The sequence below is a fragment of the Lutra lutra genome, chromosome 7 (assembly GCF_902655055.1).
Source record: "Lutra lutra chromosome 7, mLutLut1.2, whole genome shotgun sequence".
Lineage (NCBI taxonomy): Eukaryota > Metazoa > Chordata > Mammalia > Carnivora > Mustelidae > Lutra > Lutra lutra.
This window is the reverse complement of record NC_062284.1, coordinates 28,914,221-28,927,741: the sequence shown is the minus strand read 5'-3', so window position 1 is coordinate 28,927,741 and position 13,521 is coordinate 28,914,221. Positions and strand designations below refer to the sequence as shown.

The following is a 13,521-nucleotide window of genomic DNA, read 5'->3' as shown; positions in this document are numbered from 1 at the left end:
CTCTCTGTTCAGCAGGGAGCCTGCTTTCCCCTCTCTCTCTGACTGTCTCTCTGCCTATTAGTGACCTTTCTCTCTGTCAAATGAATAAATAAAACATTAAAAAAAAAAACCACTTCCATTCAAGACCTCGAATAGCCAATGATGTTGAAAAAGAACAAAGTTGGAAGACACACTTCCTGATTTCAAAACTTACTACAAAGTTACAGTACTTTAAATAGTCATAAAGAGAAACCAATGGAAGAGAATAGAGAGCCCAGAAATAAACACGTATATGACTCTCAACAAAGATGTCAAGATCATTCAATGGGGAAAGGAGAGTCTTTTTGACAAACAGTGCTGGGAAACTGGATATCCACATGTAAAGGAATAAAGGTGGACCCATTCCTTACACTAAACACAAAAATTAACTCAAAGTGGATTAATGATCTAAATGTAAGAGCTTTAGCTCTTTTAAGCGTAAAACTCTGAAAAGAGAACATAGGGGGAAAGCCTCAAGACATTGACTTTAGTAACGATTTCTTGGATTTGACACCAAAAAGCATAGTTAACAAAAGCATAGTTAGCAGAAGAAAGAATAGATAAATTAGATTTTGTCAAAATGAAAAACTGTTATGCATCAAAAGATACTATCAAGAGAATAACAAGACAACCCACAGATTGAGAGAAAATATTTGCAAACCATATATATGATAAGGGATTCATATCCAGAATATATAAAGAAACACAACAAACACAAATAATTCAAAAGTAGACAAAGGACCTGAATAGATGTTTCTCTAAAGAAGATATATGGTTAATAAGTACACGAAAAGATGCCCAACATCATTAGTCATTAGGGCAATACGAATCAAAACCACAGTGAGACATCACTTTATGCCCAGAGTCTGCTGTAATTAAAACACACGGGGGTTGGGGCACCTGGGTGGCTCAGAGGGTTAAGCCCCTGCCTTCGGCTCAGGTCATGATCTCAGGGTCCTGGGATCGAGCCCCCCATCGGGCTCTCTGCTTGGCGGGGAGCCTGCTTCTGCCTCTCTCTGCCTGCTTCTCTGTCTACTTGTGATCTCTGTCAAACAAATAAATAAACTCTTAAAAAAAAAACCCACACAGGGGCACGTGCACACACACACACACACACACACACACACACACACACATACATATGTATAGGTATTGGTGAAGATGTGGAGAAATCAGAACTCTCATGCCTTGTTGATGGTAATGGAAATAGAACACAGCTGGGGAACACACGTTGGAATTACTGAACTGGTTAAACATAGGATTACTGTATGACAGCAATTCCACTTGAGGCTAATGCCCCAAAGACCTAAAAGTAGGGATTCAAACGGATATTGTACACTCATGTTCACAGCAGCATTATTCACAATATTCAAAAGGAGGAAACAGCCCGAGAACCCATCCACAGATGAATGGGTAAACAAAATGGGATCTATAACGAGAATGGAATCTTGTCTAGCCACAAAAAGAATGAAATTCTGATGTCTGTTGAAACATGGATGAACGTGTTCTTTTTAAAGATGTTATTTATTTATTTGAGAGAGAGAGAACAAGTGCGGGGAGGGGTAGAGGGTAGGGGAGAAGCAGACTTCTCACTGAGCAGGGACCCCAGTGTGGGACTCAATCCCAGGGCTCTGGGATCATGACCTGAGCTGAAGGTAGCCAGTTAACGGGTTAACAGACTAAACCACCAAAGCACCCCGAAACATGGATGAACCTTAAAGACATGCTGAGTGAAAGAAACCAGACACAAAAGGACGAATACTCTATGATGCCACTTCCGCGAGGTTCCTGCCATAGGCAGATTCCTGACAAGCAGAACAGAAGTAGGAGACGGGGGAAGGAAGGTGAGGAGTTATTGTTTCATGGGTACAGTTTCTGCTTCGGATGATGAAAAATTCTAGAAATAGTAGTGATGGTTGTGCAACAGTGTGGATGTAGTGAATGTCACTGAATCGCAAGTTTAAAAATGGTTAAAGTGGTAAGTTTTATATTACATTTATTTACCACAATTTAAAAAAAGTAATGGTAGAAGATTATAAGGCTAAAAAAACAAAAACCAAGCTCTAGCCTCGACTCATTCACAAGTGAGTCAGACGAGGTCGCATCAGTGGTATGAGCCAGATGTGTGCTCCGTGTCCACGGTGACACTGCACAAAGCTTCACCACGATGGTGGGCACCCAAGCTTCTCAACCCTGGCCGCACGGGGGAAACACTCAAGAACTCCAGAAAATACTGATGCCCAGCCTCCCATCCTGAGATTCAGATCTAACTGGCCTTCGGTGTGACCAAGGCACTGGGACCTTGGAGAACTACGGTCCTACGAGATTTGGCTCCCTGTTACATTTCCGATCTTAACTCCAAGTACTCCCCATCACAGTCCCTTGGTCCCAGCCACACGGGCCTCCTTGTCCCTTGAACACATGGGGTAGCCTTCACCCCATCGTCCCTCCCCCGGAGGGCTCAGCTTCCGTTTTCCCCTTTTCTGAGGCCGGGAAGCACTGAGCTCCGTCTTGCCACCCCATCGCTGTGCTGGCTGTAATTTCTGGAGTGCCAGCTGGTGCTTCCTATTGACCAAGAGTGGATGCTGCAAACACCAGCGGGAAGGGCTGCCATTCACCCACCCTCTCACCCAACATTCAGGGCGCCAGATCTTCGCAAACCACATGCCTCCCACTAACCCCGAAGGGCACTCTGAGCCAGGCTCAGAAGGGAGCAGCCAGGCCTAGCCCAGTAACCCCAAAATCCACCTCGGTGGCATCTCCAGGCCCACACCTCCTCTATGAGTTTTCTCTGCAAAACAGAAATAAGAATACCACGTTTGCAAGGCTATTGTTGGAATCAAATGTGTCCTGTCACTTGAAGCCACGGGAATGACTCTCAGAGGGCAGGATTTAATATGCAATGGTGAACAGAGTTAGGGAGGCGTTCTGGGAATCAGGGGGCGCACAAATGCGGCTCAGCCTGGAGGTGCGCACACCGTCGCACCGTCGTAATTCTGGGAACTTGAGACCCTGTTTCTGTTCTGTTCACTCCCCTGGCCCTTAGCGCTGCCCTTCGCCTTCCCCTCTTCAAAGCCTTTGTCTGAGGTGACCATCACTCTGATGTCTTGCAGGTGAGGACACCGAAGTTCAGAGAGGGGCAATCCTTTTCCAGAGCCCAGCAAGGGAAGGTGGAGGCCTGGGTGAGGCTTCAAAGAAGCGTTTGACTCCTGAGTCTGGAGGGAGACCCCGTTGGAGTTGGTCCAGGGCGGCGCCCCGGTGTGGGCAGCCCCCGGGGAACAGGGGGCTGCTCTCTTTTGCTGGAAGCCCAGGCAGTTTCAGTTTCCACACCATGTTTCCCTTCATTGTGTGGTTTGTGGCATCAGCTAGACTTTGGGTGAGGAAGAAGGGCATCCCGCCCACGGCCTGCAGCCTCCAGCCTCCTTTGCATGAGAGGAACACCCACCACTGGAAAGACAGCAGCGGAGCAGAAGAAAGTGTTTCTGCCACGACCTCAGGCCGGTCAGGACCTTTCACAATCCGGCTGGGGCCTTCCCTCCCTACCGAGCTCCCTGCACCCTGCTTTGGGGCAGAACACTGCCTCCAAAACCATGTGCCCATTTCCCACTGGCACACCTTTGCCATTCCTTCTGCGGGAGTGCCACCTGCTCTCCTGCCATCCCCCAAATCCCTGCCCACCCTGCGAAGCCCAAGCAGGGCCCCCTGTCTCCATTCCTGGGGTTCCTGGGGAACAGCCAGGAAGGGTACACAAGTCCCTGGGAATTGGAGTACAAAGAGGGCCATTGAGAAGCAGATCTCTTCTCCCACTTAGAATGAAAGCGAAGGTGTGGGTGACTCTCTTGCCTGAGACTGCTCCACCCAGTAAACCTCCCAGACCCCCAGCTGCGGGCATCGCAAAGGCAGAGCGGGCAGAACCACCGACCCCTGCGATCTTCTCTCAGCACCACCCAGCAGCCTGCATCCTGTGGAAGGGGCACAGGTCAACCAGCTCTCCAGCCCCTGAGCCACCATGTACCACCAGTGTGCACAGAGCGTGTGGAAGAGCTAAGACTATCAGGCCCCAAATTTCGCCTAAAAACACCATCTTAGGCTTGAAAATAAGAACTGCTTAGTTTTGTTTTTAAATATTTTCCTTTTCAATGACATAAATGGGGGGCCCCCTGGGTGGCTCCTTTGGTTAAGTGTCTGACTCTGGATTTCGGCTCAGATCATGATCTCAGGGTTGGGACCTTAAGACCCTGTTTGTGAGCCCCATATAGGCTTCACACTGGGTGGGCAGCCTGCCTGAGAGTCTCTCTCTCTCTCTCTCTCTCCCGCTCTCTTTCTCTGCCCCTCCCCCACCCCCTCCCACACCTACGCATGCACTTGCCAGTGCTTTCTCTCTCTCAAAAAATTAAAAAGAAATAACATACATAATCTGTGTTCATTTATGGAAAATTAAGGGGCAGATAGAAAAAAATAACCCTATTTCCAAAGCCACAGAAATCAACACTAACATGCAGGGGACCCCCACCCCCATTTGTCCTACACGATTTAGAACTCAAACAAGAATAAACTCACCTATTTCAGGGGCAGAGTAAGATGGCGGCCCACAGGCCTGGGTGGGAGTCCCCGCTCTGTCCTGGACAGGTGACCCTGAAGGAAGCCTGCCCATGTCTCCATTCAGGAGATAGGAGGACACTGACGGAAAGAGTCTGTCCCCAATTCCTTCAGACAGACGCAGCCAGGGAGGCACCGAGAAGGCAGTGGGTAGCAGCAAGGGCAGGACAGCTAGGCCCTCCCTCTCCTCGTGGTCTATGACATCCGGATGTTCAGGAGGACCCATTCTTCAACTGCTGGCCTCCTTGACCTTCGAGGCCAAAGCCCTGCGGCAAGTGCTCCCCCAAAGTCTGAGCAGCTTTGGTTCCCAGCAGAGTCCATCCAGGCTCCGCCCCCCCAGCCCCAACTGGGCCACTCTGGCCCCTTCTTCCTGGATCAAAAGGCTCCTGCCTGTCTAGAAACGTGGTCCCATTCTCTCACCCAGGAATATCTCCTCTTCCAGGAATCCACTCAAGGAAATAATCCGCAAGTGAAAATTTTTGATACACAAGGATCTACCCATTGCATCTCTATCCAGAATAAGGAATAACTGGCAGCAGCAACCTGGCAGTCCAGCAATAGGGGATAGGATAAATGCTGAACGTCCAGCAATAGGGGATAGGATAAATGAATCATGCCTGTGTCTACCAAACCCACAAGCTGGACTGGGTAGCCATTAACAATGGTGTTTTGAAACGAGGAAATCACACCCACACCCACACATGTTCAAAATGGAATTATGTTGAAAAGCGGAGGGGAGGGGTGTCCACAACAACGTGAGTACACTTAACCCTACTGAACTGTACACTTAAACGTTAAGATGGTGAAATTCATGTTAGGTATACTTTACCACAATTATAGACCAATTTTAAAATGCAAGAAAAACCAAGCCAGGGAGAATACAACACTGTGTACACAATACACTTGCACCTGCGTGAGATACTCTTAGGGAAGCGCAGCAAAATATTACTGGTTGTCTTCGTGTGGTGAGACTAAGGGTGCTTTTTTACCTGGTTTTCTCTATTTTCTTCTTTTCCTTTTAGAATCTTACACTGATTGATTTTGTTGCTTTAGGAGGTATATACATAGCTTCAAATGCTCAGAACAGAATAGGTGCCCAGAGAACATGAGCCTCTCCTGATTCTCTGTGAGGCCCTAGGGCCATGATTGGTAGGTCCGGGGGGCGGGGCGGACAGGCCAAAGTGGGGCCTCTCTCCTAAATTGGGAAACTCAGAGTCTCAGAGCTGGGAAGAGGAAGAGGCGAGAGCCTCTTGAGCCGGCATCTGTGGGAGAGATGGGCCCATCTGTAGCCCCCTGTGTGTCCCTAGTGAGTCATCCCCCCACCCCGGAAAGTGGTGTCTGCCTCAGTCCTCTGCGTGTTGGGGAGCTCAGCCTCTCCTAGTTTGGCTGGTTTCTAGAGGAGGCTGGAGCCTCACCTCAAAGGGAAGCGATGTGGCTACAAGTCAGAGGGCAAAGTTCGGGCTTACTCCCTCCACTCCCTTGGTAGTTCTTGCCCAAAGCGAGGGGAGATGTCACTGTAGTATGTGGCCCAGCCTCCTCAAGCCCTTACTTTGCCTTTAACAACCTCAAAAGGGGTAGGATGTGGATCTCGATAAAACCTGATCCAGAACTAGATTTTCCCTCTTAAAACAATATCCGGTGGCTCCTTGGCACAGATCTGGGAGGGAGCGGGAGGGTGGGGTGAGAAGGCACAGCTCAGAGCCCAGCCCCTCCCTGTGCCTCGCCCAGTCATTAGGGAACCTTTGTCTCCAGTGCTGGACAGTGACTTCCTTGAGGGCCAGACAGTCTCATTCACCTGACTGGATGTGGGGATAAGGCTAGGAATCCAGCTTAGACCACCTCCCAGAGGATCCCACTTGACAGCCATTTGTAGAATAGAACTAAAGTGAAACAAAGGAGAAAATGGGTTCAGGAAGGCGGTGGGACCATGGAGACATTCATTGTTCTTAGATTTATTGTACAAAAACTGAACACTACCTTGCTTGGTAAGGCTGTTGAAGATGCAGACAGATGTTTTCTGCAACAGAGTTTGGCTGCCTGTCTGGAGAAGAGCCACTGGCAAGGAGAGACTGGGAAGTGGGGGACAGGACCCTGCCTTCTCTGGGCTTCTGTGCCCCTCAGATTTATGGCTGAGGCAGGGTTTACAAGATCAAAAGCCGTCTCAGCTCAAGTACCTGGTATTCTCACCCTCAGGTTTGTGTCACTGACAGGCCCTGCTCTGAGGCCCAGCCACCAATTTCCTGCAAAGCTGCGATGCCCCTTATCATCTGTATAACAGAAATCAAATTATTCCCTCGCCCTGTGTCTAGTTCACCCCCGCCTCACTCCACAAGTGGCCTGCATCCCGGTGTTTTGCCACAGGAGAAAGTAGGCTATAAATAAATACCGGTGGCCACATTGATAAAATGACAAATACAGGCGTACTGAGGGACAGAACTGGCCTGCTCCCACGCTGGATGTTCCCACCACCTCTGAGCCATTCTATCTGCTTTTAAGAATATTTTGGTCTCCTCCCTTGCTCTCAGGCCACCCGCTCCCTGTGAAACTGTCTCTAACCATTCAGGCCCAGCAATATTTATCTGTCACCAACTGAATGTCAAGTTCCACGTAGACCTCTCCTAACTGCTGTATCTATAAAGACCACATGACTAAGCTTGTTAAAATCATGAGTAAGATTAGAGTTCATAGGCCCTAATTAAAAAATGATGGGGCATCTCATGTGAGTAAAGTATATGAGCTTTAATATAAGCTCTTAGCTCCTCGGAAAGCACTTTTGTTTCCTGCTCTTACGACGAACGAGTGCCGGGAACAGGGCTAGCTCTCACCTCTGTCCGGGATGGTTGAGGGTTGAGGGTTCGGGATGTTAACTGCAGTGCTGTGGTATTAGACATGATCCTTCTAGTTCAAGGGCTTCCTTCCACTACGCAAGACTACTCATTTTCGAACTGTGAGGCTGTGAGGTTTAATGCCTTGGGCTTGGGGTGGGGGAAGGTTGGGTTCTGTCTCTAGTACCCCCACAGCGGTTAGATCACTATGTCTTTCGTGTTATAAATCTGTCTGTAAATTGAGCTTCCAGTTACTTCCATCAGCCTCATCTGATCTTCTTACTTCTCTGGGTGGCAGAAGGACAGAAATTTCCCCTCTGTTTTGTTGATGTGGCCCAAAGATCCAGTGATCCGCTGGGTTGAGCGAGGGTGTTAAAGCAACCTGTGTGAGGGCCCAGACACCGGACCTAGCCTGTCAGGGTTTAATCCCTGCTGTGTGACCCTGGGCAAGCTACTTAAGTTCTCTGTGCCTCAACTACCTCTTGTGAATAATAGGGACGAGATCATCTACCTCACCAGTTTAAATGAATGAATAGACAAACAGTCCTTTGAACAGCACCTGACTCATCTTTAGTACTCAGTGTTAGCAGTCCTTGTAGGCTGGGCTGGGCCAAGCCCCAGAGAAATGGGTTTAAATTCAGAGCCCTGGGGGCAGTGATGCTGACAATGACCTTCTGGGGCATTTCCCCAGGCTCAGGGTGAGAGGATCCCATGGGCCACTTCTCTACACATCTGCCTCTGGCCTTCGCTGGGCTAGATCCTCACTGGAGCCCAGGGAGGCAGCAGGGGAGAGGAGGAGGAACCTGGAGCTCAGGAAGCCTGGGGTGGCTCAGAGGTGGGGCAAGCCCAGAGCATGGCTGCCTGTCCCTCAGCCACAGGTAGGCTCCTTTCTTCCTGCTGCTGCTGTCCCTGCCGAACCCTGCCCCCAACCCCACACACACCATCCCCCACTGCCCAGATCCTGCCATGGGGACTGCTTCTTGCCAGAGCTCTGCCTTGGGAAGATGGGGCCAGGAGCCCTGGGCTGGGACAGATGTCCTAGAGGTCGAATGGTCAGGGTCTCCTCGTCTACTCTGGGCTACAGAGCACCCTGGATATCTAGGCCCTACCTCTTTCCCCCACTTTGCACTCTTAGGCAGAGCAGAGGTGATGACTCATTGCCCCACCCCCTACTGCCACACCGCCCCTTGTGTGGGCCCAGCTGCCAGCCTGGTGCTTGGCTTGGGCTGAGCCAGGTCTGTCTCCATTGGCATCTCTGACCTGAGCCCACCTCTTGTTTATGGAGTTGGGGAAATGGAGGCCCAGAGAGGAACGGGGTACCCTCCCCAGATGGCCCTCAGCCCACTGTGTGGTCAGGGCAGGCGGGAAGCAGGCCATTAGCACGCTGGCCACAGGCCCCAAGCAGAGCACAGCCCGGAAGGGAAGGAAGGCTTGGCTCGTTAGCTCTCATCCTCCTGGCCACAGGCCCCAGGAAAGGGCCCAGGGAGGGCCAGGCTGTTGGCTGAGTCTGAGCCAGCTGAGTGAAGGGCCAGGGAGTCCTCTGCGGGGTGGAGGGGGGTGCCCTCAGTACAGCCTCATTCCCGGGATCTAACCGGAGGGGTCTCAGCGGTTTCCCACAAGCCACTAGGAACAGCCAGAGCTTGAGAAGCAGAGGGAAAGGTAGAGGCACAGCTGCAAAAAAAGCTGAGGGGATCTGGGGTCCAGAGTGGACTTGCAGGCTGTGTGTGGCCCACACCAAGCCATTTCACCTCCCGAGCCTGTTGGGGGCTGTCATTTCACGGGGGAAAAGGACTTGAAGGACACCTGCACTGAACTGAAGAAAGTAAGCAAGGAATTGCCCAGGGCCTGCAGCCTCCTCAGAGAACCCCAAGAGTCTGTGAGGAAGAGAGATTGTGTGAGGGGCAAAAGAGTGATCATTTGGCGTGCCAGCAAGGTGCTGGGAACTTGATTACATGAGCTCGCCCCTCTAAATTCTCCCATTTTCCATTGAGATGCTTATTAATATTGATCTGGACTGTGTAGCTGGGGAAAGAGAGGCTCGGAGAGGTCAAACAGCTCGCCCAGTCGCTAAGGAGCAGAGCCAAGACCCAAATTCAAGTCTCTCTGGTCCCCAAACACTTGACCCCCTCCCTCCTTCACCTCACATGGCCTTCTCAAGTTCCCACCCATATATTAGATCCTCTTACTAAGATCCTGCCCTTGGGGGCAGGGTCTCTCCGAGAAGTTCAGGCCTGGGAGTACAGATGACATCCCTCACCCACTGTGGTGAGGTTCCCAGAGCAATCGGTTCCCCAGACCAAGGACCCCCTTCCCCTTCCAACTCAGAAGGGACAGAAGCCCAGGTTATGCCCCATCATAATTAAGACCCCAAATCAACTGCTATTTTCAAGAGAAAACCTCCCCCGTGGAGCTGCATCCCCGTTAACAGCCACAGGGCAATCCCAGCCCAGGTGGCCTCCCGGGGGCCCATTCCACTTGCTCAGTGTCCCAGCCAGTCTTCACTCACCCAAAAGGCATCTCTGAACTGGAGCTGGGGCATCATCGTCAGGGGACTGCCGCGGCAAAGCTCGCTCTCCTGCCACAGACAGGACTGAAGGAGGGCCAGGAGCCAGGCGCACCGTCCCAGTCCCGACAGGGCTGGCCCAGGCCCCCCCCTCCCTGGCCGGCGCCGTCTGCAGCGCCTCAGAAGGCAGCCGCAAGCCAGAAAGGAGCTGCCGGAGGGAGGAAAAGGGCTCAACCTGTTTTGTTTGAGGCTAGAATCGGCAGCAAAATGAGGAAGGAGCAGTGGCCGTCCAGCTATGGGAGGGCGGGCCCTGGTGTCCGGCCGGCCCCCCGCCAGCCCTTTGGTGATGGAGACACAGTCCAGGCTGCAGGACTGAGAGCACGGATGCCAGCCCGGAGTGGGAGGCAGTAGCCAGTGGGGGAGGCAGGCTGGTGCACTGGCCAGGCGGGAAGGCAGCCTGGGGCCTGCACAGGAAGGTTTGTGCAAGCTCCCCCGGGGCAGGCACGGGGGGGGGGGGGGGGGGGGGGGCCTCGCCCACAGGAAGTGGAGCCGCAGGGCTCCCTCGTGCAGCCCCGCCTGTCACCTGCCACCCTGTGCCCGCCCCCTCTTGCCCCCTTCCAGAGCCCCAGCGGGCCACGCTCAGAGACCAGAAGCTTTGGGAGCCTGAAGCCTAGACAAGGGAGAAGAGCCTGAGGTCTCTCATAGGCAGTGCACCTTAAGTCTCCAGATCACACACTCTCTGGGGCAGGAAGACCCCTGTTCCTCCCCCGGCGTCTTCAGGCTGAAAGACTGTAGTTGAACTGAGAGATAGGATTATAAAGGCAATGTGGGAGTGAGCCTGAAAACCCAGGTTGAGGTCTCTGTTTTTGTTTTGTCTGGTCCAGCCCTTGAGGGGTTGAGGGACCTTAATGTAGCCTCCAAGTCTCTTAGTTTTAGTTTCCCTATTGGCCACCCCCACCCCCCATCTTTATAAAGGAGACGATGCTGAGAATGTTACCGGGATTTCCGGTTTGGTTGCAGGTGCCAGGTACAGGTCTGGTACCACCTTGGAAAGAGCCTAGGATTGCCGCCCCAAACACAGCCCGAAGGAGCCAGGGCCTGACTACTCAGCAGAATATGCCTTCAGGGGGGCCTGCGCCCAGGCTAGGTAGGGAAGAAGGGATGAGTCAGCCTTGTCCACAAATCACCACCCTTACCTATGCCTGCTTTACCACTGACTAGGGATGGTAAGAAAGATGAAAGCTGGTGCGGAAGAGAGCTAGGCCCCCAGGTGCCGGTTATGTGTGCCCCGGGTTAGAGATGGGGCACACCCATCCTTCTGAAATAGCCGCCCAAGACAGAATACTTTAGGGAGAACTGCAGAGCAGTGGGGTTGCCCCTGCTAGACCCCGACCTCCAGAGCCCTTAGGTTTGAGCCAATAAACGTCTTCAGCACTGAAGGCACCCGAGCATTCTGTTGCTTGCAGCTGATTTTATAGTTGATGGTATACACATCACCTTGAACTCTGAAGGCCAAATGCTGAGGCTGCACCTTATCCTACCGGCCTCCGATAGCACCACCTCCAACAGCACTGACTCAGCCTCCCGGGCCTCAGTTTTTTCATCTATCAAATGAGGTGATGCCTCTAGTGCTGGGGGCAGACTGGAAACCCTCTTGTTATAGAAGGCTTCTACCCTCTCATAGGCAGACAACTTCACAGCCAGGCTCCATCCCCTGCCTCTCCAGGGGTTCCTCCTATCACCCCCAACAAATTTCTGCTCCAAACAGACCTTTTCCCTTTCCCCAAAGGTACCTTTCTCACTGCCACACTTTTCCCCATCTGTTCTGCAGCCTCCCTCCTGGCATGCATTCCTTGACCTTCCTTACCTGGCCAAGTCCCCCCAGAGCCTACCTCAAGGATCCCACACAGGAGGCCTTCCTTTCCCAATTGCCCTGGTCTAGGCAGGATGCCCCAGAAAGATTACCATGCTGGTCACAGGTCAGAGCGATTGCAGAAGTACTAGCAGGCATCCAAAGAGGCTCCCGAGTTCTCGAGCGCAGAGGTCTTCCTCCTCCCCTCACACCACCTCACCTTCTGCAGCTCCCAAGGGTGGGCGGCCAGCTTGGCTTTGGACCCCTTGCAGAGGGCCAAGGGGACCAGGAAGCTTTTCACATGGCCCACCCCTCTTAGCCCTCACCCCAGCCTGTGGGGGGGCACCCTACCATTGCCTCCACTTCCCAGGAGAGCAGTCTAGGGATTAGAGTTTATGAGACTCACCCAAGGCCTCACAGCCCATGAACAGAGTGCTGGGCTTCAGACCCTGGTCTGTCTGATGCCAAAGCCCATGCTCTTGACCTCCATGGGTGTCTTTTACCAACAGCCCTCTCTTAATAATGGGTTTCAGCCTTCCTTTCTCCACTTCTGCCTCCCGAACCTTTCACCCCAATCCAGAGCTGGAGAAACTGAGCCTCGGGAGGTTGTTGGGGCTGGTGGTACTACTGGGGGACAGTCCAGCGCTGGCACACAGTCGTCTACTTTCACTGTGTTACTTGCATCGACTTGATGCCTCGGCTACAAGAAACAAAACCAAAGTGTCTGGTGTGGAGGAAGTGTGTTGTCTCCACATACGGGGCCGGAGGCAGCGTGGTCCCCAGATGGGGTACCTCAGGGCTTCAGCGCAGCGTCTCTGTGGTTCTCCTCTATTTCTATCTCCTCCTCGGACGGCAGCAGCTCTGCTCTATGACTCCAGACAAAGCCACAAATACAAGAAGAAAAAGGCTACCTCTCCTCACATCCCATTTTCTTTGAAGTCCTCCACACTCATCCTCCTAGGAGACCTCCCCCAGGGTCTTGTGACCAAAGTGAGCCACATGTTCATACCTCACCACTGGGAAGGAGATCCCTTGGGGTGTCATGGATGTTGGGGGCCGACCACCGTGACGACCACAGCTGTGTCTCAGCCAAGTCCACAAACATGGCTGGGAACTGACTCCTGCCAGACCTTGCTAGAATTGGGGCCCAGTGTATAGGTAGCCCTGGTCTCTACCTGGAGGGACCCATGGACAGGTTCTAGAAAGATTGCTCCCGATGAGAAGTACCTTAGGGTAGAAGTTAAGGGGTGAAGTCAGAAGAGGGTGTTATTATATTCCTGAGACAGAAAGAGTAAGTGAGATGAGGCCTAGGTGGGGCACCCAGGATGGGGAGATGGATGTGAGTCATGGAGGAGGTAGAGAAGTGGGACAGACATCTGAGTGCCCCTCCGAAAACAGAACTCTTTTCAGGCCTCCCTTAGTCACCAACCCCCCAAAGAGGTGAATCCAGTCCAGAAAATCACAGCTTTTTAATGACAGTTCCAGTTGCTTCGAAACTCAGTTTGCCTTGAGGTGTGGGTGGCTAGGCCTCAGGTTAGGCTCTGCCCCTCTTTTAAGGGAGAGTCCCCCTCACACAGGCAGAGCCCCTAACCTGTTTTGCCTGGTATTTGAACACATCTGCCTGAAGGATTCAAGATATAGTAGGTCCAAGGATTGAGAATACAATGCAAAATCAGTTGTCACATCGATCAACCCCTCCAGACCCTGGGCAGGGCTCCGCTCCA

The 13,521-nt window shown here is 52.2% G+C and overlaps 1 protein-coding gene across 1 annotated transcript in view; it reads right to left on the bottom strand.

Moving 5' to 3' along the window:
• The window catches only part of PSTPIP1 (proline-serine-threonine phosphatase interacting protein 1), a 48,225-nt gene extending 37,803 nt beyond the window's left edge, over nt 1-10,422 (bottom strand). The window contains exon 1 of the mRNA XM_047737340.1: nt 9,949-10,422. Within this exon, the coding sequence (XP_047593296.1) occupies nt 9,949-9,984 (36 nt within the window). The 5' untranslated portion in view covers nt 9,985-10,422. The remainder of the gene's footprint in view (nt 1-9,948) is intronic.
• Nucleotides 10,423-13,521: the final 3,099 nt, after the last annotated feature.